The sequence below is a fragment of the Caretta caretta genome, chromosome 3 (genome assembly GCF_965140235.1).
Source record: "Caretta caretta isolate rCarCar2 chromosome 3, rCarCar1.hap1, whole genome shotgun sequence".
NCBI lineage: Eukaryota > Metazoa > Chordata > Testudines > Cheloniidae > Caretta > Caretta caretta.
Window position 1 is genome coordinate 151,769,462 of NC_134208.1, and position 25,831 is coordinate 151,795,292.

At 43.2% G+C, this 25,831-nt stretch overlaps 1 protein-coding gene across 1 annotated transcript in view; it reads left to right on the forward strand.

Annotated features, from left to right (window-relative positions):
- Positions 1–25,831, forward strand: part of DNAH8 (dynein axonemal heavy chain 8) — a 598,059-nt gene that overhangs the window by 175,441 nt on the left and 396,787 nt on the right. The window contains exons 21-23 of the mRNA XM_048843472.2: positions 4,354–4,473; positions 12,527–12,668; positions 21,592–21,707. Coding sequence (XP_048699429.2) covers positions 4,354–4,473; positions 12,527–12,668; positions 21,592–21,707 — 378 coding nt within the window. The remainder of the gene's footprint in view (positions 1–4,353; positions 4,474–12,526; positions 12,669–21,591; positions 21,708–25,831) is intronic.

Here is a 25,831-nt window from a genome sequence, read left to right on the forward strand (position 1 = left end):
CAGAACTGGCTTGAGCCCCTACCCAGTAATTTGGGAAAACTTACCACCACCCCTAGGTTCCTCTGATAAGCAATATTTCCCCGCTCACAAGGACTGAGTCTGTGTATAGCAAAAGAGAAGTTTTATTAAAAGGGAAAGGGAACCCAGCATTAATTTAGGGGAAAAACGGTTATTAACCTTTTCATAGCTCTTGTTCTTTGAGATGTATTGCACATGTGCATTCCAATGTAGATGTGTGTGCGCTCCAAGCACAGTTGCCAGAATTTTTCTCCTAGTGGTATCCATTGTGTCTGCTCAAGGGCCCTCTTGTGCCGTGTGTTCAAGGTGCCAGCATAAAGGGCTCTGCCAACCCCACTTCCCTTCAGTTTCTTCTTACTGACTGCCTTTGATAAAAGGGGACGGAGGCTGGGTTTTGGAATGGATATGTGCAACACATCTTGAAGAACAACAGTTATGGAAAGGTTAGTATCTGTTTTTCTTCTTCGAGTGATTGCACATGTCCATTCCAAGGTAGGTGTATAGGAGATGGGTTTGGTGTTCAAGGACAGGCTGACTGCAAGACTGCATGTGTACCGACAACAAGGTTGCTGCTCCGAATATGTCTAAAAAGGGACTTGCACTAGGAAGGCGGCGGAGGAGGCCTGAGATCTTGCGGAATGAGCTGTCAGATTAGCTGTGGGCAAGATGTTTGTGAGTTTATAATGTGCTCAGATGCATGAAGTAATCCAAGATGAGATTCTCTGTGTGAAGATGGGGAGATGCTTTATTCTCTCTGCTATTGCTATGAACAGCTGACTAGATCTGCGGAATGGTTTGGTCCTTTGTATATAGAAAGGTAGGGCCCATCTAACATCCAAAGAGTGAAAGGGCTGTTCCTCTCTGTTCGCATGTGGTTTAGGGTAGAATACCATCAGGAAGATTGCTTGACTACAGTGGAATTGTGAGGCCATAGTATCTACATGGTGAACAAATTTAATAATGAGCTCTTCAATCTAGTAGAGAAAGGTATAACATGATTAAATGGATGGAAGTTGAAGCTAGACAAATTCAGACTCAAAATTAGGCATAATTTTTTGACAGTATGTGTAATTAATCATTGCAACAATTTATCAGTGGTTGTGGTGGATTCTCCATCACTGACAACATGTAGATCAAGATTGGATATTTTTCTAAAAGATATGCCCTCGGAATTATTTGGGGAAGTTCCGTGGCCTGTGTTATACATCAAGTTAGACAAGATGATCACAATGGTCCCTTCAGATCTTGGAATCTATGACTCTATGAAAGATCTGGTCCATGATTCTTGACCTGATCATCAAACTAGCTGCTTCCTTCCTGATGCAGCAGATGCTGATTCAGATGATAAAGAAAGCCTCTTCCTGGAGTATTGCAGCTTCTTAGATGGTTTATTAGATCTTTGGTATAGCTTCTGGACCTGAAGGAAGACTTCCTCTTTCTGGCAGATGTGCAAAGTGCAAGGAACTGCAATCTTGTCCTGGAGTCATCTACAGTATTCATAGATTCATAGAGTTTAAGGCCAGAGGGGACTGTGGTCCCCAAATCTTTTTCAGAGTCACTGCCTCTGAGGATAGAATCCCCAGTCCTGTAAGTATGGCCCAAATGCTTTGTTCCTAGATGTATATATTTACATTTAACCATATTAAAATACATATTGTTTGCTTGTGCTCAGTTTACTAAGCAGTCTGTATCACACTGAATCAGTGTCCTGTCCTCTTCATTATTTACCATTCCTTCAATTTTTGTGTCATTTGCAAACTTTATCATTGATGATATGTTTTCTTCCAGGTCATTGATAAAAATTTTAAATAGCGTAAGGCCAATCCCTTTGGGACCCCATGAGAAACATTCGTGCTCGATGATGATTCCCCATTTACAGTTATATTTTGAGACCTATCAGCTAGTCAATTTTTAGTCAATGTGTGCCAGGTTAATTTTATATCATTCTAGTTTTTTAATCAAAATTTTGTGCATCACCAAGTCAGATGCCTTGCAGAAGTCTAAGTATATTATGTCAACACTTTTATCTTTATCAATCAAACTTGTAATCTCATCAAGATATTCAAGTTAGTTTGGTGACATCTATTTTCCACAAATGCATGTTGATTTGAATTAATTACATTAGCCTTGTTTAATTCTTTATTAATGAAGTCCCATATCAGCAGCTCCATTATCTTGCCTAGGATCGACATCTGGCTAAGATGGCGTATAATTACCTAGGTCATCTCATTTACCCTTTTTAAGAATTGACACAACAGTAGCTTTCTTTCAGTCTTCTGGAACTTCCCCAATGCTCTAAGACTTATTGAAAATCAACATTAACAATCCAGCATGCACCTTGGCCAGCTCTTTAAAAACTCTTGCAAGTTGTCTGACCCTGCTGATTTAAAAATGTCTAAGTTAAGTAGTTTCTGCTCAACATTCTCCAGAGATACTACTGAAATGAACAGAGTGTTAGTATAATCATTTGATGAGATATTATCATCTGTTTACTCAAATAGAGAACAGAAATATTTAATGAACACTTCTGCCTTTTCTGCGTTGTTAGTGATACTGCTACCATTTCCATCCAGAAATGGACCAATACTATTGTCAGGAACTTTTAATTTGTTATAACTCTATAGTCTATTCCTTTAAAAACTCCTTGTCCTTAACTCTGTTGTCCACAGAGTTCTCCTTGTGTCCCTCTTCTTCCCTTATCAATTGTCTATAATTCCTGACCTGTGATTTATATTAATTACTATCAACTTCCCCTTTCTTCCAAATATATCTATCTCTGTATATGGCTGCCTTCACTTCCCTTCTAAACCAGATTGATTTTTTAATGAGCGTAGCCTTCTTCCTCAGTTGTAGGACTGTGGCTTTTTGGGCATCTAGTAAAGTGTTCTTAATTGATGCCCAATTATCATTCCTATTCTTCTGATTAAATTCTTTCTCCCAAGTGATTTGGTTTATATTTGTTTTCAGCTTTATAAAATTAGCCTTATTATAATACCAAGTATATGTATTATTGTTCTGGACTTTATTCTGCTTGCACATGTGATCAAGTAATGATCACTTGTACCTAAGCTACCATTAACTTTTAGTTCTGTGGTCACTTCTTCTGTTTCTGTTAAGACAAGGGCTAATAAGGAATCTTCTGTGGACCGCCTTACTTTTTTGACAAGTACCTTTCTTTATTTCCTTGCTGCATTGAGAGGGATTACCACAACCAGATTCTCAATAAGCAAACAAGATTACACCATCCAATTCCACTCCATGATGTCTTCCATCCCCCTTCATGGTCCCCGTCAGCTGTAATGTGGGTAATGTGGGATGCTCATCTGGGACTCTTAAAGACATAGAGCTGCAGAAAACCTCTACTCCCAAGAATCCCTCTGTAAAAATGTCCCGGAGCTCCATGAAATCTGTCTAATTTAGAAGGTATTTTTAAATCAAATGTTGGGCCTCTCTCTTCACAAATCTTGAAAGACAACACCACTATCATATATCATGTCACATAGCAAAGGAGGGCATAGTCAGCTCCTCTCTGCCTTGAAGCCTCAAGATTTTAGAAACAGTAGGTGACAGCTATAGCTCTTATCTGGGCAATGACCTGGCCAGCAACCTCAGCAGACAATCAGCCCACTATGTGTGGACCTCAAAGCATTTCTCAGGAGCACCAGGGGCACTTTTCCCTCAGCCCCCTAGAGAATTAGGCATGTCAGCACCCCACCCACAAATACACCCCATCTGTTGGAGTAAGTATCCGTTTGGGTCTGTGGTCTGTGCCCATTGTATTCTTCTCTTGCTACACATCAATCTTTGGTGTGGTTTTGCCAGGCCTCCCAGAATAGTGGGTCTCAGAGTAAAACCTCCTTGAGATCAGTGGGAGAGTTCATATGTTTCAGAACTATTATTTCAGGTTATCTGCAGACTCAGGTAGATATTGCTGTTTTGGTTACTGTGATAGGGAGCACAAACCTCACACTGGCCAGGATAGGTTTATCTTTCAGGGTTGTAGCTGTCCATACTTCTCTTACCCTTAGTTTATTATTATCCCTTGCTGTATTGTCTTATTTAATGCCTGATTCTGCAAGATGCTGAGTACTCCTGAGAGAAGCTGTGTATTAATTTGGCTCTTATTAAAGTCAATGGGAGTAGAGGGAGTTCAGCATTTCTGAGCACTCAGCCGCTTGTAGGCTCAGCCCTTACATTGTAGATTCGGGGGGGCAAGGAACTGACAGTATTTGTCTGTAAAACCCAGGGTATACTGATGGCATGATATAAATAATAATGGTGCATAACACTTTAGAGGTATAAATGTAGTGTTAATTACATTTTGCTTTTCTTTAGGTTAATGACTTATGTGAAATGCAGATTGATTTAATAATGAAAGACATATCAAATACTGTTTTAATTGTCCTGCCAGAGGATGGTCCTATCAAAATGGAGGATATGCTGGCACGTAATGAGGTATACATCATTTTACATTCTAAGATTGTGAATCCTTGTGTTTTGTGTACATTCAAAAATAATGATTAAATAATACTTTTTTTTATCTAGAAGAGGGATTTTCCCTCTCTGGAGCAACACAAAATAATGAATATTGTTATTTTTAATAAGTCTTAACCATACTTGTATTTTCTTTCTGATTAAAATATTTCATTTTGAATAACTTTGCCCGTTTTGCAAAAGTAAATATATTCTTTTATAGTTATAGTCCTTGGTCTATGTCTTTGATCTACTGAGATTACAATATTGCATAGAATTTGAATTTATTTAACTATCACTAGTATATGGCATGCATACACCTATTTTTTATTGAGGTCTACAGCTACTAGCTTTGTCAACTTAATTATTTTTGTCATATGTCTGGTCTTCTCCACCTTACAGTAGAATCCTTACATTAAATATTATTATTTCAGTTATTGAGACACAAAGAGGGGCAAAGTCTTTCAATCAAGTTTTAAAAAACCAGACTTATCACCTTCCCTTTAGTCTTTTTACTTGTTCTTAAAGTACAAAGCCCCTATCAGTTCTCAATTCTAATTTTACTTCTACTTTTTTTTCTTTACAGTTCTGTAGTTAGATGTGAGAAGAAAAGAAGGCAGATAATAGAAGAAATGGTAGCATGAGGCAGTTACAGCTCAGGCATTTTAGCAGTACAGATTATTTCCTTGCTAGATCTGCAGAATCCTGAGTTGTTAACTGGAAGTTCACTGCATTAAACCTCATGTTGCCATTCCTTCTTTATGGCAAACCCACGCTTCAGATTTTGGTGCCTGTGAAAAAGTTGGTGTTGCTGCTACTTGTAATGATGGTTTCTGTGTAGTTGGTGTTGGCATGAGCTCTGGCAGTAAAGGCTCTCTCTTATCTCCACATTGATGTATCATTCTTCAGGCCTGCTTGAGATTGAGACACACTCAAATTGGAATGATTAAAACTGATTTTTTTTTAAAATACGAAAGACACTAAGTATTCATAGATCAGAAAATATCCTTATGGTAAGAGGACAACAAGCATATCTGGCTTCAGTTTCTAGAATGGATCACTAGAGTCACTGGCTTTTCTTTATTCACTGTCAAGTAGTTCCTCCACTGAATATATTTGCAGTGCCTTTGAACCCTGTTCTGGACAGGTTGGTGAAAGAGATATGGCAACATCCTCATTCCATCCTGGACAGAGTAAAGGCAGTTGAAAATAATTATATTTTACCTAAAGATACCTCAGCCCCATGAAAATTTAAGAATAGCCCCTTTCTGTGAGGCATTAATGCCTTTCAAGGATAGGCACACTAAGTGCCTTCCATGTCTAGGAGAAGGCCACATTGACAAGTGCTCAATTTGTAAGTCTTTCTCAAAGAGAACACCGAAAGCTAGAGGAGCACACCAGAAGATGTTTTTGATTGAGAAATCAATTCATCCATCCTCAAGCCCTGGAGTCACTGGGGCTGAAAATCTGGAGCAATTGTCTAAAGTGCTCCACATCAGAGGACTGCACTGATGAAGTGACAGGAAGTCATTAAAATAAGCTTCCTCCTCAATTGGTAATGACTCGCGGTGCATGGGAATAAAGAAAAATTCTGACAGCCAGATCTCTTCCCTTAAGTCTCTCTCACAAGACTCCCAAAAAAACAGAGCTCCCGCTTTGGCCTTGGAGAAGGATATCACGAGGCCCAGAAAGGGTCCCTTTGCAACTCACTCAAGCTTTGGACACTGAACCTTCGTACTGGTCTCCTCAGAGTGTAAAAAATTGCCAGGTACCAGTCATGTGGAACTGAAGCACATGGTACTGATGCCTTCAGTACTAAATTTTTCAGTACTAAATTTTCAGCCAAACCTGCAAATGAGAATTGCCAATTAGCAGGCATTATTGGTCAAATATGACTATTTTAACTATGACAATATCTCCAAATTCACTGTTAAAGTCCCACAGGACTGCAGGAAAGAATATTTAATTTCAGAAAGTCAACTAGTAGTACATCCTTCCCTTCAGACAGCTCTTGATGTGTTGGATATAGCAGTGTTGATCTCCATGGTACAATCATTTGGCTCCAAGCTTCCTGCATTCTTAGGAGATACAGGTTATGGTAGAAGACCCGCTGTCATAAATATAAAGGGAAGGGTAAACACCTTTAAAATCCCTCCTGGCTGGAGGGAAAACCCTTTCACCTGTAAAGGGTTAAGAAGCTAGGATAACCTCGCTGGCACCTGACCAAAATGACCAATGAGGAGACAAGATACTTTCAAAAGCTGGAGGGGGAAGGGAGAAACAAAGGCTCTCTCTGTCTGTGTGATGCTTTTGCCGGGAACAGAAAGGAATGGAGTCTTAGAATTTAGTAAGTAATCTCACTAGATATGCATTAGATTCTGTTTGTTTAAATGGCTGAGAAAATAGGCTGTGCTGAATGGAATGGATATTCCTGTTTTTGTGTCTTTTTGTAACTTAAGGTTTTGCCTAGAGGGATTCTTTATGTTTTGAATCTACTTACCCTGTAAGGTATTTACCATCCTGATTTTACAGAGGTGATTCTTTTACTTTTTCTTCTATTAAAATTCTTCTTTTAAGAACCTGATTGCTTTTTCATTGTTCTTAAGATCCAAGGGTTTGGGTCTGTGTTCACCTATGCAAATTGGTGAGGATTTTTATCAAGCCTTCCCCAGGAAAGGGGGTGTAGGGTTTGGGGAGAATTTTGGGGGGAAAGACATTTCCAAGCGAGCTCTTTCCCGGTTATATATCTGTTAGACGCTTGGTGGTGGCAGAGATAAAGTCCAAGGGCAAAAGGTAAAATAGTTTGTACCTTGGGGAAGTTTTAACCTAAGTTGGTAAAAATAAGCTTAGGGGGTTTTCATGCAGGTCCCCACATCTGTACCCTAGAGTTCAGAGTGGGGAGGGAACCTTGATACTTGCCTTTTGAGAGATGTAATTTATTCAGTTCCAAGACTGATGAGGCCTTACATTCTTTGAAGGACTCCTGTGCAAGTCTGAGATCATTGGGAGTATATATTCCTGCTTCAAAGAGGAAGCCAGCTTGACACCACTCTTATCCAAGTGAATCTTATTACCTGCAACACAAATCTTCTAGCTTTCCAAGAAAGCTTCAGAGGTTCTAGAGGAGAAAACCCATCAGCATTCTCTGTGTCATCTGCACATCCAGCTATGTCCTCAAGGCAGGAAATTTGACTTGTCACTCAGGAGTTCTGTGCAACTTTGAGTAGACCTACCTGTTATTTCCCTACCTTTTGGGAACTGCCTTTTTCATTTTCATGGGATTTGGATTACCATAACGACAGACGGTTGGGTTTTGGAGATAACAGAACTGGGATATTCCATTCAGTTTCACACCTTTCTCACCTCCCACTCCTCTTTCCCATCCCTTTTTGAGAGCCTCTCTACAAAAGAATCCTATATCAGGAAGTATGATAGCTTCTAGCTCTTGGTGCAGTAGAAGTAGTTCCATCAGAATTTAGAGGGGAATGGTTTTACTCCTGTTTTCTGATACCAAAGAAATAGGGGGTCTGGTGCCCAATTCTGGATTTGAGACAGCTTAATGGCTTCATCCACAGACTCAAGTCCAGGTAACTCAGGCTTCAATAATCCTTTCCCTGGATCCACAGGACTGGTACTCTGTTCTCTATATTCAAGATTTATATTTTCATAGTACTACTTCCATCCTGCCCACAGAAAAGATATCTGAGGTTTCAAGTCAGCAATTCCCATTACCAGTACAAACTTTTGGATTACGCATAGTAATGAGAGTATTCAACAAATGCCTGTAGTAGCAGACTACCTAAGAAAGTGAGAAGTCAGTTTATCCATACCTTGGTGACTGGCTCCTCAACGGGTGGTCAACATCATTTAACAGATGCTTAATTTTTTTGTCTCCCTGGGAGTAAGGATCAACCAGGAAAATTGATTCTAGTCCCCATTCAAAAAATACATTTCATAGGAGCAGTCCTGGATGCAACAGCAGCAAACACTTACCCGCCCCAGGAGAAATTCCATGATTTAGGAGATTTAGTCTTTGGCAAGCAGATGGATCTTAGAGACTGGGCTCTAACCTGAGCCTGAATGTCTACATTGCTATTTTTAGCCCTGTAGCATGAGCCCGGTGAGCCCAAGTCAGTTGACCAGGCACTGAGACTCACATCCACTAATTTTTTGTTTGTTTGTTTGTTTTCAGTGTGGGCATATCCTTATGCTTTAAGGGCAGAAGGGACCATTAGATCATCTAGTCTGACCTTATGTATATCACAGGCCACCTGTGTATTAATACCTGTGTATTAATCTCAACAACTGAAATGAGACCAAAGTATTACAACCCACAGGAGACTAGACTATTACGTGCCATAGGCAGATAATAGGAGGTACTGAGGTGCACCAGTGCCCACGACGCTTGCAGTGGCAGGGAGATTAAGTGAGATACCCAGATAATCCTGGCTGGTGACCTGCACCCACATGCTGCAGAGAGAGGCAACCCCCCACGCTCCCAGGTCACTGCAAATCTGACCTGGAGGAAAATTCCTTCCTGACCACACACATGGTGCTCAGTTAGACTCTGAGCATGTGAGCAAGAACCGGCTAGCCAAGCCCTTGTTTACCAGGAAAGATCTTAACACAGTCCTTGAATTACAGTAGAGTCCAGGTCACTGCAAATCTGACCTGGAGGAAAATTCCTTCCTGACCACACACATGGTGCTCAGTTAGACTCTGAGCATGTGAGCAAGAACCAGCTAGCCAAGCCCTTGTTTACCAGGAAAGATCTTAACACAGTCCTTGAATTACAGTAGAGTCCTTTAGAGTAGAATTATAGAGAAAGGTGAGACCAGTAATCAGTGGATCAAAATTGGTGTGTTGGAAACTAGGTTTCACTTGTGAACAGAATAATGAGGGGATAGGCTGTTCCATCTACTACCTGTTTGGGATCCTCAGGAAGAGACTTTGGGGGAAAAGCTGGCTCCACAGTGCTGTCTGTTAGGATCCCAATAAGGGCAGTTAGGGCTAAGGGTCAAAGCAGGGGCAAACCTGAGGCTAGGAGTAGCCGAGGGGTCCATACACAGTTCCAGACCAGGGTCTATACCAAGCATCAGAGTCGAAGTCAGGTTTCAGGGTCTGAGTCTTGAAGCGAAGGCTAAAACAAGCTGATGTTAAGCTAGGAATTCAAGAACATAGAATAGGAACAGTCATTGCAGCTACAGAAGCTCCATTCTGTTGTCTGGATGCTTCCTGGAATGCCCCTTGGGTTTATATAGGGCAGGGAGTCAATCAGGGGCCATGGGGCTGCTCCCCACCAAACCTTTGAAGTGGAACTTCCCATGATCTCTGTCCACAGCAAGTCATGGGTGGTAGCACACAGATTGGGTACAGCTGCTGCTGGTTAGCAGCTTGGAGATGTTAACTGCCTTGTAGCTCTATAAGCCTGGGTCCTAGATCTATGGGGCCTTACACTGGATGGGGAAAGAGTGATCTTTATCATTATATCTGCCACCCCCCACCCGTCTTTTGGAACCATCTTAACATTGTCGTGCCTTTATCATTCTGATTCTGACCAAACTGGGCCAGAAAGAGGGGGAACCAGATGACATTGCCATCTTCACTAACGTTGACTAAATTCTGAACAACACTTGGCATGTGAGACTTTGTAACTCACCGTCTGCTCCCAGTGTGTCCTTTCCCCACACCTTATATCTTCTCTTTCCTATCCTTCTCCTTTTGCCTTCTGTCTAATAAGAGTCTGTCTTAGCCAGCCAGGACCTTATATTTTGCAACACTCCTGTAAGCTTCTGACTAGAGAAACACAGCTAAAAGCAATGACCTAAACTCCTCAATACTGGAACAAGTTTGCCATGTTTGAGTGGCTAATAAGATCATGTGCCATGCCTGTTTCTCCAGGAGTAAGGTTACAAGTAAGAGTCAACACCAGAAATAGTAGCTGCATTTTCTATCTTTGCTGTTCTTTTCTCTTCCCTCTAGTGTGTATTTGTCTTGTTTTGTCTTCTAAAAAACAGGATCAGACTTCAACAACAACAGCAATGACAACAGCTGCAGCCCATCTGAACTAACGTCTCTTTCCTTCCCAAAGGACACCTATGACCATCATTAATATAATCTAAGAGACTGTTAAATAAGAGATTTTTTTTCCTTCTAAAGACTCTTTATAGCTGAAGGGAATGGGAATAAAGAGATACTGTTAAAATGAAAGCCTTACTTAATACTTTACATTTCAAATGCTTTAACTTTTTCCTTTTTTCCCCTATATTTTTAAATATGTTTGCCATGGTACTAAGCAGGCTGAGGTCTTGGTATATCAAACCCCGAAACTTGTTTAGCACTGTTTAATATTGGACAGTAAGAGAGTCATGTTAACACCTTTAATTCTGAGTCCCTATAATCCACATACATTAATACAACTTCTTTGAGAAGTATGCCCTTAGCAGAAATATGTAGGATGACTACTTTGCATTCAATACATATATTTACACAGCCATAGTAGAAATATTGCAATCTGAAACTTGTTTTGGCCTGGCCGTCTTACATGTTTAGGAGGATTAGGTTGCTACTTGTGACTCACCATCAATGAAATATATATATTGGGCAAGCACTCAAAGAAGAAACTGTTACTTACCTTACAGTTACTGTGGTTCTTCAAGATGAGTTGTCCATATATATTAGATGAACCACCTTTTTGCTTGCTACTGTGGAGACTGATTACACCTGAGAGGGTTCAGAGGTGAGCCACAGGAAAGATTTGAGAGCTGGAAAAAAAATCTTTACATCAGTGTTCTCTAAACTTCAGAAAGCTGAGAAAATTAAACCAATCACAACCCCTTTCAGCCCTGACATGGCTTTAATGACATAGCCATATTTTAAGTCTTTGTAATATGATGCATCCTCTCTTTTCTTACATGCTTTGAGCAGTGAAATAGTAAACAATGTTGATATTTAAAATGTCATCACTGGCACCTAAGTTAGCATTCATTAAAAGCAATAGGGCATTTCATGCCTCAGAACTATTATTCCAGGCTCTCTGTAAATTCAGGCACACATTGTTGCTTCCTTTACCCTCAAGATCTTGTTTTTAAGGTTTTGTCTGCAACCATAAAAGCTAGAGATTAAAAAAACTGAAAAGTGAAACTCTGGAGAATGCATAAGAGGCCTTGTTTGTATATCTTTAGGCAGGTATGCCTAATGCTTTGGGGAGCACTGCATTTCAATTAGATGTTTAAGGAGCACAATTTATTTAGTTTATAAAAAGAAGGTCAAGAGGTGACTTTGTCACTGCCTGCAAGTACCTACACAGAAAAAAATGTCTGTGTGCATTAACATTAATGTAAAGGATTGTGTGATACATTCAGTTCAGGGATCAGTAATGTATTTATTTATTTATTTTGAGATTAATAACAGCACATGAAATACTGTTTAAGGTGTGATTTTTTTTTCCCAAGGAGCTTAAAGGAATCAGGAGCCCAAATTAAGTTCTTTTAAAAGTCCCAACCTATATTTAGTAGAAATCCTTACATTAAAAGGTGCATATATTACAAGTAACTTTTAGTTCTAGCATATAGTTAGTATTTTATGATGGAATTAAGTTGTTTTGTTATCCAAATTTAATAAAGTATTTCATATTTCAAACAGAACATGCTCTGGTAAATATGAGGATTACATTTCTCCATCCAATCCCTTGATTTCCCCCTCAAACCCTAGGGAGGATCCCTGCAGATCAGGGTTATGGCACATGACAGTCAATGAAGAGAAGCTTGCACTGCTATTCATACATTCTTGTTTTGTAAAAAAAGAAAAAACTCTCCAATCTCTGAGGCTTTCAGTTGGCTAACATTCATTAGCAGTAAATACACTTTTAAAATATTTTCCTATTGCAATAGCACCTTTTAGAAAAGATGATCTTGAGAGCAAGATCATTAATTTTGTGTGTTCCTTTACCCTTATTAAATTCATATTCAGTGTACTAAACATATGTCCAAGTAACAACCTGTATTAAGGTAACTGACTGTGTATATTTTAACAGACTTACACCAAAGAATGGGCTGAAATATTGAACCACAAAAGTATGCACATAGAAGATGCTGTCCAGGAGCTGATATCTATATTTGAGACGATTTATGAAATTAAAGATTCTAAGAAAACTTTAAAAAAGTATTCATTGCCAGGTACTTATTAGTATGTGTACTTATGTTAAGCAATTTCTACTCTAAGTTTTTGAGAAAAGAGAGAGTATCTGACAGTAGAATTTCTTTCCAGAAAAGAGGGTTATTTTAGACCTCTGCCTTCAACCCCTTCTTCTGTTGCATGGCTTCTCTTCGCATTCCTCACTAATGAGTTAATGTCCCCCACCTATTGAATTCAGATGCAGTCCAACATTTTTGCTCGGACTCCAGGACTAAGCCCCACCTTTCAGTTCAGACTGCCATACAAGTCCTTTCAAAACTGGAAATACTCCAGCAATCTATTATTATCATTAAGACAACAACTTGATATATTAATTAATGTTAAAACAATTATATGTCTAAATCTTCCTTTTGAGAAAAAATTCAGTTTGTATTCTGATTATTTACTGAACTACCAGGGTGGATTGAATGAAGAGAGAAGCTGCTAACAGAATAAGATATTTCTTACTTGATAATTTTCTGTCTACACAGCTTCTTTCCTCATTCATCATTAATGGTAAGTAGCATTGAATCACAGAGCAGAACCTTGGGCATTTTGCATTATTTTTTTGTGAAAAGATCTATTTCTGGGTGCCTCAGACAGCAATTTTTTTTTTGTCTTTTTTCAGGGACCATTCTTGTATTTCTTCCCCATCCTTGTTGAGATGATCTGCCAAATATTGTCTTTTCCTTCTAGATCAGGGGCGGGCAAACTTTTTGGCCTGAGGGCCACGTTGGGTTTCTGAAATTGTATGGAGGGCCGCTTAGGGGAGGCTGTGCCTCCTGAAACAACCAGGCATGGCCTGGCCCCTGCCCCCATCTGACCCCTCCCTGCTTCTTGCCCCCTGACAGCCCCCCCCAGGACTGCTACCCCATCCAACCCCCCTCCCCGTTCCCTGTCCCCTGATGGCCCCCCTGGGACCCTTACCCCATCCACCCTCCTTGCTTCCTGTCCCCTGACTGCCCCCGGAACCCCTGCCCCTGACTGCCCCCCCATCCCATCCAACCCCCCCCGACTGCCCCGCTGGGACCCCTGCCCCCATTCAACCCCCTGTTCCCCGCCCTCTGACTACCCCAACCACTATCCACCCCCCTGCCCCTGACCACCCCTCCGAACTGCCCTGCCCTCTATCCAACACCCCCTGCTCCCTGCCCCCTTACCATGCTGCCTGGAGCACGGGTGACTGGTGGTGCTACAGCCGTGCTGCCCAGAGCACCAGGACAGGGAGCCGTGCCGCCTGGCTGGAGCCAGCCATGCGACCACTCTGCAGCTGCACTGCCTGGCAAGAGCTCACAGCCCCACCACCCAGAGCACTGTGCTGGCGGTGCAGTGAGCTGAGGCTGTGGGGAAGGGGGAACAACAGGGGAGGGGCTGGGGGCTAGCCTCCTGGGCCAGGAGCTCAGGGGCTGGGCAGGAGGGTCCCACGGGCTGGATGTGGCCCGGGGGCCATAGTTTGCCCACCTCTGTTCTAGATGGAATGCTATGCGTAAATGCTGTGATGAATGCACCAGTCCTATTATATAATAGCCTCCTTGCAGAACTGTAAAGAATGAGCTCCTCCCTGTTTGTTTATACAGAACATAGCTACCGCGTTGTCACTTACTACTTCAATTACTAAGTCTTGTAGGTGAGGTAGAAAAGATTTGAGACTTTGTTAGGCTGCCCTTTGCCCCACCATGCTATGTAGATATTTCTCAAAGTGGTTCCAATGACTGTGTTCACTGAACTGACCACCCCATCCTAAGTTGAATACATATGAAGTGATAGTAGCTGATGGAGTGGAGGATTGAATGACACGCTCCTCAGAATGTTGCTTCTCTGTATCCACCATTTAAATGAAAATAGCATTTCTTTTGGAAGAGACAACTTTATGCAAATGACTTGGCTGCTAATTTCTTGCTAGCCAATGCTGTAATAATCTCATTCTGAAGTGAGTGTATAGAGTTACAAATGTTGCTGAAGCCCTGAGGCCCATCAGTCTGAAGAGGAACATATCTATCTGGTTTGAGTCTCTTGGGGGTTCATTGGCAGACTGAATCTTTAGGAAATTTTCTTCTGGAGGGAAGGCTCTTCCAATTTGGGAATCTAAAATTGCTTCAATGAAATGGATCTGCTGTGTAGGAAGAGATGTGACTTCTTCCAACCTATTCTGAGATCTGGTTTCTCAAAAAGAATTAAAGCACAGTCCATGTTGATGGTCAGGGATTCTTTCAATTTAGGAAGAAACAATCAGTTGCACACATACAAAATGGGAAATGACTGCCTAGGAAGGAGTACTGCAGAAAGGGATCTGGGGGGTCATAGTGGATCATAAGCTAAATACGAGTCAACAGTGCAACACTGTTGCAAAAAAAGCAAACCTCATTCTGGGATGTATTAGCAGGAATGTTGTAAGCAAGACCCGAGAAGGAATTCTTCCACTCCACTCTGCACTGGTTAGGCCTCAACTGGAGTATTGTGTCCAGTTCTGGGCACCACATTTCAGGAAAGATGTGGACAAATTGGAGAAAGTCCAGAGAAGAGCAACAAAAATGATTAAAGGTCTAGAAAACATGACCTCTGAGAGAAGATTGAAAAAAATGGGTTTGTTTAATCTGGAAAAGAGAGGACTGAGAGGGGACAGATTACAGTTTTCAAGTATATAAAAGGTTGTTACAAGGAGGAGGGAGAAAAATTGTTGTTCTTAACCGCTGAGGATAGGACAAGAAGCATTGGTCTTAAATTGCAGCAAGGGAGGTTTAGGTTGGACATTAGGAAAAACTTCCTAACTGTGAGGGTGGTTAAGCGCTGGAATAAATTGCCTAGGGAAGTTGTGGAATCTCCATCATTGGAGATTTTTAAGAGCAGGTTAGACAAATACCTGTCAGGGATGGTCTAGATCAGTGGTTCTCAAAGCCGGTCCACCGCTTGTTCAGGGAAAGCCCCTGGCGGCTGGGCCGGTTTGTTCACCTGCCGCGTCTGCAGGTTCGGCCGATCGCGGCTCCCACTGACTGCAGTTTGCTGCTCCAGGCCAATGGGGGCTGTGGGAAGCGGCACGGGCCAAGGGATATGCTGGTTGCCCTTCCCGTAGCCCCCATTGGCCTGGAGCAGCGAACCGTGGCCAGTGGGAGCCGCGATCGGCCGAATCTGTGGACGTGGCAGGTAAACAAACCGGTCCGGCCTGCTAGGAGCTTTCCCTGAACAAGCGGCGGACCGGCTTTGAGAACTACTGGTCTAGATAATACTTAGTCCTGCCATGAGTACAGGGGACTGGACTAGACAACCTCTCGAGGTCTTCTCCAGTCCTATGATTCTGTGAAATGAAGCTATTAGCGAGTGAGTCATCCACACAGAGCTATATGTGAATCTTGCAATCTTAAATGCTCTGCCATGACTGAGAGGCATCTTGATACCTGACGAGCAGTAGAAAGGTCATAGAGGAGGATCCTGTACTGTTAACGATCTTCCCCTACCAGGAAACAGAGGTATTTGCGAGGTATGATCAATGTATGAATATATGCATATTTGAGGTCAAGAGTGCTGAACCAATCTAGGGTGGATAGCGAAGGAATTATGGATGCAAGGGTCACCGTGTGGAATCTGAACTTCATGACGAAGGAATTAAATGTTCTGAGGTCTAAGATGGGCTGGTCTGCCTTCCTGCTTCGTATTAGGACACATATTTGGGCTTTCTGCATTCTAACTTCTTTCCCAGTTTGAGACATATCCATGTTATATCTCTGTTGCAGCGTATCCTGGAAGTAGATCAAACTTCTCTATGAAGGCTCTGGGACTTGGCCACACGATTATCCACTTCCAGACCAGTAAATGAGGTCTCCTTCCTTTCCTTTCCATTTCCCAGCTTTTAAAGCCAAACTCTAGAAGTAGTATGCAGCATCACTCTCTTTGCCTTTTGCCTTTTCTTGAGGCAATTGTTTAAAAAAGGTTCTTTACTTGAACAAAGTGGAGTACCTTTCTTCCATTTTCATCACCTTGCCTGGAAGCAAAAAATGATAAGGTGCTCTATCTGTGAGGAGATGAACTCAGGAGCTCCAGCAGGGGAGCTCTGTCACAACAGATAACGACCCTGCGTTGCATACGAGAAACTGAGGATTTTCTGGACAAAACTCAGGATAGGCTTCTAGGGGCACAAAGCTCTAAAGATATAGAGCAGGTTGCACAGAGGAGCCAAGAGGCCAGTGAAGAAGCTTGGCAACATGTGACCTCCAGAAGAGGTAAGCGGAATGTCCGGGTTCCAGTAACACAGACACAGGTAACTAACCGCTTTCATGTTCTCTCCGCAGGTACCATTGCGGAGAGTGGACCAGATGATATGTCTGGGGTGAGAAAGCAGAAGGAGACTCCGCTGGTTGGAAGGCATGAGATGCGATGTCCTGAGGTTGGGGGTTCCACGACCACCACTCCCAAGAGGAGAAGGCGGGTGGTGGTGGTCGGGGACTCTCTCCTCCGGTGGACTGAGTCATCTATCTGCCGCCCTGACCGGGAAAACCGAGAAGTCTGCTGCTTGCCAGGGGCTAAGATTCGCGATGTGACGGAGAGACTGCCGAGACTCATCAAGCCCTCGGATCGCTGCCCCTTCCTGCTTCTCCACGTGGGCACCAATGATACTGCCAAGAATGACCTTGAGCGGATCACTGCGGACTACGTGGCTCTGGGAAGAAGGATAAAGGAGTTGGAGGCGCAAGTGGTGTTCTCGTCCATCCTCCCCGTGGAAGGAAAAGGCCTGGGTAGGGACCGTCGAATCATGGAAGTCAACGAATGGCTACGCAGGTGGTGTCGGAGAGAAGGCTTTGGATTCTTTGACCATGGGATGGTGTTCCATGAAGGAGGAGTGCTGGGCAGAGACGGGCTCCATCTTACGAAGAGAGGGAAGAGCATCTTTGCCAGCAGGCTGGCTAACCTAGTGAGGAGGATTTTAAACTAGGTTCACCGGGGGAAGGAGACCAAAGCCCTGAGGTAAGTGGGAAAGCGGGATACCGGGAGGAAGCACAGGCAGGAATGTCTGTGAGGGGAGGGCTCCTGCCTCATACTGGGAATGAGGGGCGATCAACAGGTTATCTCAAGTGCTTATATACAAATGCACAAAGCCTTGGAAACAAGCAGGGAGAACTGGAGGTCCTGGTGATGTCAAGGAACTATGACGTGACTGGAATAACAGAGACTTGGTGGGATAACTCATATGACTGGAGTACTGTCATGGATGGTAATAAACTGTTCAGGAAGGACAGGCAGGGCAGAAAAGGTGTGGGAGTAGCACTGTATGTAAGGGAGCAGTATGACTGCTCAGAGCTCCGGTACAAAACTGTAGAAAAACCTGAGTGTCTCTGGATTAAGTTTAGAAGTGTGTGCAACAAGAGTGAAGTAGTGGTGGGAGTCTGCTATAGACCACCGGACCAGGGGGATGAGGTAGATGAGGCTTTCTTCCGGCAGCTCACGGAAGCTACTAGATCGCATGCCCTGATTCTCATGGGTGACTTTAATTTTCCTGATATCTGCTGGGAGAGCAATACAGCGGTGCATAGACAATCCAGGAAGTTTTTGGAAAGCGTAGGGGACAATTTCCTGGCGCAAGTGCTAGAGGAGCCAACTAGGGGGGGCGCTTTTCTTGACCTGCTGCTCACAAACCAGGTAGAATTAGTGGGGGAAGCAAAAGTGGATGGGAATCTGGGAGGCAGTGACCATGAGTTGGTTGAGTTCAGGATCCTGATGCAGGAAGAAAGGTAAGCAGCAGGATACGGACCCTGGACTTCAGGAAAGCAGACTTCGACTCCCTCAGGGAACGGATGGCCAGGATCCCCTGGGGGACTAACTTGAAGGGGAAAGGAGTCCAGGAGAGCTGGCTGTATTTCAAGGAATCCCTGTTGAGGTTACAGGGACAAACCATCCCGATGAGTCGAAAGAATAGTAAATATGGCAGGCGACCAGCTTGGCTTAATGGTGAAATCCTAGCGGATCTTAAACATAAAAAAGAAGCTTACAAGAAGTGGAAGGTTGGACATATGACCAGGGAAGAGTATAAAAATATTGCTCGGGCATGTAGGAATGAAATCAGGAGGGCCAAATCGCACCTGGAGCTGCAGCTAGCGAGAGATGTCAAGAGTAACAAGAAGGGTTTCTTCAGGTATGTTGGCAACAAGAAGAAAGCCAAGGAAAGTGTAGGCCCCTTACTGAATGAGGGAGGCAACCTAGTGACAGAGGATGTGGAAAAAGCTAATGTACTCAATGCTTTTTTTGCCTCTGTCTTCACGAACAAGGTCAGCTCCCAGACTGCTGCGCTGGGCATCACAAAACGGGGAAGAGATGGCCAGCCCTCTGTGGAGATAGAGGTGGTTAGGGACTATTTAGAAAAGCTGGACGTGCACAAGTCCATGGGGCCAGTTGCATCCGAGAGTGCTGAAGGAATTGGCGGCTGTGATTGCAGAGCCATTGGCCATTATCTTTGAAAACTCGTGGCGAACCGGGGAAGTCCCGGATGACTGGAAAAAGGCTAATGTAGTGCCAATCTTTAAAAAAGGGAAGAAGGAGGATCCTGGGAACTACAGGCCAGTCAGCCTCACCTCAGTCCCTGGAAAAATCATGGAGCAGGTCCTCAAAGAATCAATCCTGATGCACTTGCATGAGAGGAAAGTGATCAGGAACAGCCAGCATGGATTCACCAAGGGAAGGTCATGCCTGACTAATCTAATCGCCTTTTATGATGAGATTACTGGTTCTGTGGATGAAAGGAAAGCAGTGGATGTATTGTTTCTTGACTTTAGCAAAGCTTTTGACATGGTCTCCCACAGTATTCTTGTCAGCAAGTTAAGGAAGTATGGGCTGGATGAATGCACTATAAGGTGGGTAGAAAGCTGGCTAGATTGTCGGGCTCAACGGGTAGTGATCAATGGCTCCATGTCTAGTTGGCAGCCGGTATCAAGTGGAGTGCCCCAAGGGTCGGTCCTGGGGCCGGTTTTGTTCAATATCTTCATAAATGATCTGGAGGATGGTGTGGATTGCACTCTCAGCAAATTTGCGGATGATACTAAACTGGGAGGAGTGGTAGATACGCTGGAGGGGAGGGATAGGATACAGAAGGACCTAGACAAATTGGAGGATTGGGCCAAAAGAAATCTGATGAGGTTCAATAAGGATAAGTGCAGGGTCCTGCACTTAGGATGGAAGAATCCAATGCACCGCTACAGACTAGGGACCGAATGGCTAGGCAGCAGTTCTGCGGAAAAGGACCTAGGGGTGACAGTGGACGAGAAGCTGGATATGAGTCAGCAGTGTGCCCTTGTTGCCAAGAAGGCCAATGGCATTTTGGGATGTATAAGTAGGGGCATAGCGAGCAGATTGAGGGACGTGATCGTTCCCCTCTATTCGACATTGGTGAGGCCTCATCTGGAGTACTGTGTCCAGTTTTGGGCCCCACACTACAAGAAGGATGTGGATAAATTGGAGAGAGTCCAGCGAAGGGCAACAAAAATGATTAGGAGTCTGGAACACATGACTTATGAGGAGAGGCTGAGGGAGCTGGGATTGTTTAGCCTGCAGAAGAGAAGAATGAGGGGGGATTTGATAGCTGCTTTCAACTACCTGAAAGGGGGTTCCAAAGAGGATGGCTCTAGACTGTTCTCAATGGTAGCAGATGACAGAACGAGGAGTAATGGTCTCAAGCTGCAGTGGGGGAGGTTTAGATTGGATATTAGGAAAAACTTTTTCACTAAGAGGGTGGTGAAACACTGGAATGCGTTACCTAGGGAGGTGATAGAATCTCCTTCCTTAGAGGTTTTTAAGGTCAGGCTTGACAAAGCTCTGGCTGGGATGATTTAACTGGGAATTGGTCCTGCTTCGAGCAGGGGGTTGGACTAGATGACCTTCAGGGGTCCCTTCCAACCCTGATATTCTATGATTCTATGATTCTATGAATTGTTCTCAGCCTACGGACCCTTGCATTGCTGGGACCCTTGCTTGGCTTAGCTCAGAATCTGGAGATTTGTGGAGATCTTTGTGTCTTCCAACACCAGCTGATAGTCCTCCCATGAAACTGCCACAAGGACATAACAGTTCTCCTCAAGTTAGGGAGGAGTGTCAAGGCCATCTCCAGTCAGAAATCACTGGGGATTCAATTCCCTGAAAACTTTTTTTTCCCCTCCAACTTTAAGAGAATAATATCCATAGTCCCTTCTCAAGTTGTTAAGTGGGTATTAAGAATCACATGACAAGGAGCCTGGTCTTCCCCTGTTTCCAGCAGAAGGATTTGGATCGGTTCGGGGGAAGCCTATAGGTGGGCTTGTTGATGGACAGGTAGAAGTACGGTTTGGGGTGAAGGTCATGGTTTCTGTAGTTGACTATACCTGCATGTATTGCAAAAATAAAAGGTGCCTTTAGTCTTTGTTATGCAGGAGGTCAGAGTAGATGATCACAGTGGTCCCTTCTGGCCTTAAAATCGATGTCCTTCTGTATTTCATTTCAACAAGGGGCACATTTTAGGGAAGAAGGAGGAAATATTTTGGTGGCAGGTTAATCTTTTAAAAATGGTAGTTGTTTGATGGGATTTGGAATATTAAAATAAGCCCTAAGGAAGAAGTTTAGAAGGCCAAGGGCAGTGAGGCAATCAGAAATTTATGAAATTGCTCTGTAATTTAGCAAATGGACATCACCTCACTTCAGTGTGATGGCAGACCAGTGTGTATGCATGTGTGTATATATATGTATATGTTGCCCTTAAGCTAACAAAGCACCATGTGCCATAGGTGTGAAGAGAAAATCAAACACCTGTTCCAAATCCCATTAAAGTGAATGGAATGATTTCCATTGACTCCAGCATGCTCTAAAGCAGAATATAATCTTCAAGTTACAAGAAATATAGTTAAATAATTTAATATTTGTTATAACTCTAGTCTATTTTAGTTTTATTGTCTTCTAATTGTTTTTTATTTACAGTAAAAGGGAAACATGTGGCATTTGGGGGTGATGGAGAGGAGGGAGATACTGATGGTTCTTCAGGTATTCTTAGTGAGGATGCTGAGGACAATGAGAAAGAAGATGAGTTTAGAAAGGTACTTCATTATAAAAAGAGAAAATGTATGAATTTCATAACAAAAGTTTTTAGAACTGAACAGAAAATGCCTAATTTTTAGTAACTGAGTAACTGAAGCCACCACACAACTTCTGAATGTAGTTCATAAGGTTAAAAATGTCTTATCTTTCAAAGAATGTATTATATGCTGCAGCATGGCTTTCATTAATCAGTTTTTCAGTAAGTAAGGGAGCCAGAGATGTACTGGTTGGCCAACAGCACAAGATGTTGTGCTATAATAAGAGTCCATAACAGACAGGCTTCCTCTAGTGCAGGCAAACACACATTCTCCTCTTCCTCACAGTACAACCAACTACCCATCCTCCTCTTCATTTCCCCACTGCCTCCTTCATTTCAGAAAGTCCACCCCTATATTTTTCTGGCAGACAGTGCAGAAAGGCACCCACCTTCTTTTTCATCTCCCACTGTGAAGGGAGTTGAAGCTTAAGTGCTAACTTAAATGCTAATGATAGTTCCAGGAGTTACAGCTGCTGGATGCAGGTGAGTGGTAATGTGTTGTGGTGAATGGTGACTGGGTTGTGTACAGGTGCATGGTGCTCATGGGTCCTGTGGATTGAATGATATTTTTCTATGAACTTCTTTAGTCCAGTACTGTTAGACTTTCCTGCCTTTGTTCCTTTCTTCGGAGATCAACACAAGATTCTTGTGAATTTTATCCCCAAAATGAATGCTGGCTCCTCTTGATGGCATCTTACTTACTGCAATCATATTGGGTATGTCTGCACTGCGCATTAAGCCCAGGTCTTTGACATGTGGATTTGGTGTTTCCAAGCCTGCATATGAGCATCCAGACTACTTTGTAGACTGTGTTTTCAGGTGCTGGACACAGGTCTAAGAGCTGTGCTAATGTGTCCATACTGTGCTATGGAGACCTTCTAACTCAGGTCTGCTGCTTGACCTGTGTCCAGACTGCAAAGTGACAGTGCTTGGATTTGAATCACAGCAAGACTGAGTTTCTGACTCCCCGCTGCCCTGCAGAGTCCTAGTACCTGGGTTGTGAGTGCTTGCTGACCAGAGTCAGAATGATTTGTGTGTGAATGGAAGGGGGGCTTAGGCTCAAAACTGAGTCAGAGCCCGGGCTTAGTGTGCTGGTTAGACATACCCCATTTAGAGCCTGTTCTTATCAAGGCAAACTGAGTTTTCTCAGGGATTTATCTGTGTGCCCTCTTCCAAGCAGGGTGGGTGGGTTCTTTCTGTGGGGGTGTAGCAGGGGAGGACTATTTCTCTCCTTCTAGCTCTGGCCTAGCAGCAGTTCTGGAGGGGAGAGGCTATTTTGGAAGGCTTTCAGGAGACCAAGGGAATTCCTAATATTAATGCTTTCTGTAGCCCAGCATCTCCCACTTTTGTGGTACATATGGGCTATTCTTCTTTGACGGTTCACACTTATTCCACTCAAATAAGTGCATGCCCCAGAGCTGGAGAGTTTTCTATAGTAATATGCGTCAGTGTGGTGCATGCACTGTGTACTTCCTGGTGGTCCTTTCCAAGGCTATTTAAGCACAGCACTGCTTTGACCCCTCTCAGTTCTTTCTCACTTCAAGTGGCCTGAGTCACTCCCCTTGCGGTTTACCTCATGGTTACTATGCAGTGAGAAATTCTCTTTCTAAATCTGCTACTGTCATAAATATAAAGGATAGGCTAACCACCTTTAAATCCCTCCTGGCCAGAGGAAAAAAACCCTTTCACCTGTAAAGGGTTAAGAAGCTAGGATAACCTCACTGGCACCTGACCAAAATGACCAATGAGGAGACAAGATACTTTCAAAAGCTGGGAAGAGGGAGAACATCAAAGGGTCTGTGTCTGTCTGGGTGAGGCTTTTGCCAGGGACAGAACAGGAATGGAGTCTTAGAATTTAGTAAGTAATCTAGCTTGATATGCGTTAGATTATGATTTCTTTAAATGGCTGAGAAAATAAGTTGTGCTGAATAGAATGAATATTCCTGTCTGTGTGTCTTTTTGTAACCTAAGGTTTTGCCTAGAGGGATTCTCTATGTTTTCAATCTAATTACCCTGTAAGGTATTTACCATCCTGATCTTACAGAGGTGATCCTTTTCTTTTTACTGTTTCTTCTATTAAAATGTTTCTTTTCAAGAACTGAATGCTTTTTTTCATTGTTCTAATATCCAATGGCTTGCAAATTGGTGAGGATTTTTACCAAACCTTCCCCAAGAAGTAGGGTGCAAGGGTTGGGAGGATTTTTTTGGGGAAAGACGTTTCCAAACAACACTTTCTCAGGAACCCAGAGAAACGTTTGGTGGTGGCAGTGGAAAACCAAGGGCAAAGGGTAAAATAATTTGTACCTTGGGGAAGTTTTAACCTAAGCTGGTAAAAGTAAGCTTAGAAGGTTTTCATGCAGGTCCCCACATTTGTACCCTAGAGTTCAAAGTGGGGAAGGAACCTTGACAGCTAGTATTGTTAGTTTTTCTAGTTTAGTAATAGTTTATAGTAGTGCATGTAGTTAGTGATAGTTTGGTAACTTTTGTTTTTTAGAAGAAGATAGTGCCTGGTGGCATTCCATCACTGTCTTCAAACATTGCCCATTGTGTGGGGTGGCTATCCCAAACAGTGATCCAGACATGCTCTGTCTCTTATGCCTTGGTGAGGGGCATATCAGAGAGAAGTGCGGTATTTGTTGCTCCTTTAAATGAAGAACACAAATCTCTAGAAACGTGTGCCTCAAACAGCACCTCAAGGAGCAAGTAGTATGATCTTCTTTGGCACTGAGGCGTATGGCAGGTCATTCAGCCTCACAACTGGCTTCTGAATGGTAACAAGTCTCAGACAGGCCTCTGACTCAGACTCCTCTCCACAGAAGAGAAGGGATCAATCCTCCTCTACAGGTCCTCCATGAAAGAGCTCCCATAAACTAGACAGGAGCGATGCCAAATCCAAGAGACTTTCATTCTACCTGAAAGAGAGATTATTGAACACTGCTAAAATTCCTCTGGTGCATAGGGTAGAGCCCGGCCTTCATCCCATGTCTCCTTGGTTCCAAGGTGGAACCATACCAGTACTGTACCATCGACTCCGACACTGTTACAGGGATGGCAGTTGAGTCCAGTACCAATAGACATGACTCCAGCACTGGTCCTTTTGGTGCCACCGCCCCCACAGCACTTTCAAGTGACAACTGGCCTGCTTGGCCTATCCCAAATTTTCCAATGGCACAAGAATATAACTTAAGATCTGCCTTCAGCCATTCTGGTTCCATCCAGTTCTGCAACCTCTACACACAGTCCACCAATGGTACCAGTACTAGTTTCCACACAGAGAGACAATAAAAATGCTTCCTCGGCACCAACTTCGGTACCACGGTTTACCAGATTGGTACTGTCTCTGACTTTGACTTCTGTGCTGATGCTTTGTCCAGCGCCTCCAGTTTCAGGACCAAATTGGTCATCTGTTTTGATATCAGCACCAATAGAAAGGGTGTTCCTGGCAGTTTCAGGTAATTTGCCACCACTGTTTGTCCCTCCAATCCCACTCCTTCACTATGATTTGCATATGTTTGAGACTCTTGGACCACATGGTCTCATTTATTTATATACTGTTGCATTGAGAGGCTGCATCTGCGCATTCTCCAAAGATGACTGAAGTTGGTCTACCAACTGAATTTCCATTTATTATATAAGTTGACCAGGGTTCCCCAGCTGGCTCTGTTGTCCCTGTGTCACAGCCAAGTCATAGGCAGCCAGACCTAGTGATTAGAGCTGGGGTCCACAGTCATGGGACAGGAATCAAGAATCAGCCAGGTCAGGATACAAACTTGAGAGGAAAACCACAAATTGGTAACTGGAGTCATGCCAGGTCAGGATACCAGGGGTCAGAGGCAGGTGACAAACTGGAGATCAGAATCATGGGCCAAGAGTCAGAATCTGAAGGTTTTTCAGGACCTCATGAGGTTAGCTGATACTTCAGACATCCCATTAGAGATAATCCAGAATAAATAGCACAAGGCATTGGACATTCTACAACTTGCTCGGTCAAGTAGACTAAACCTATCTATTAATGAAAGGCTGTTGCTCAGACCATATGACACATTTCTGTATCTATCTCTGAGACCTCCAAATGTGCAGGCAGGA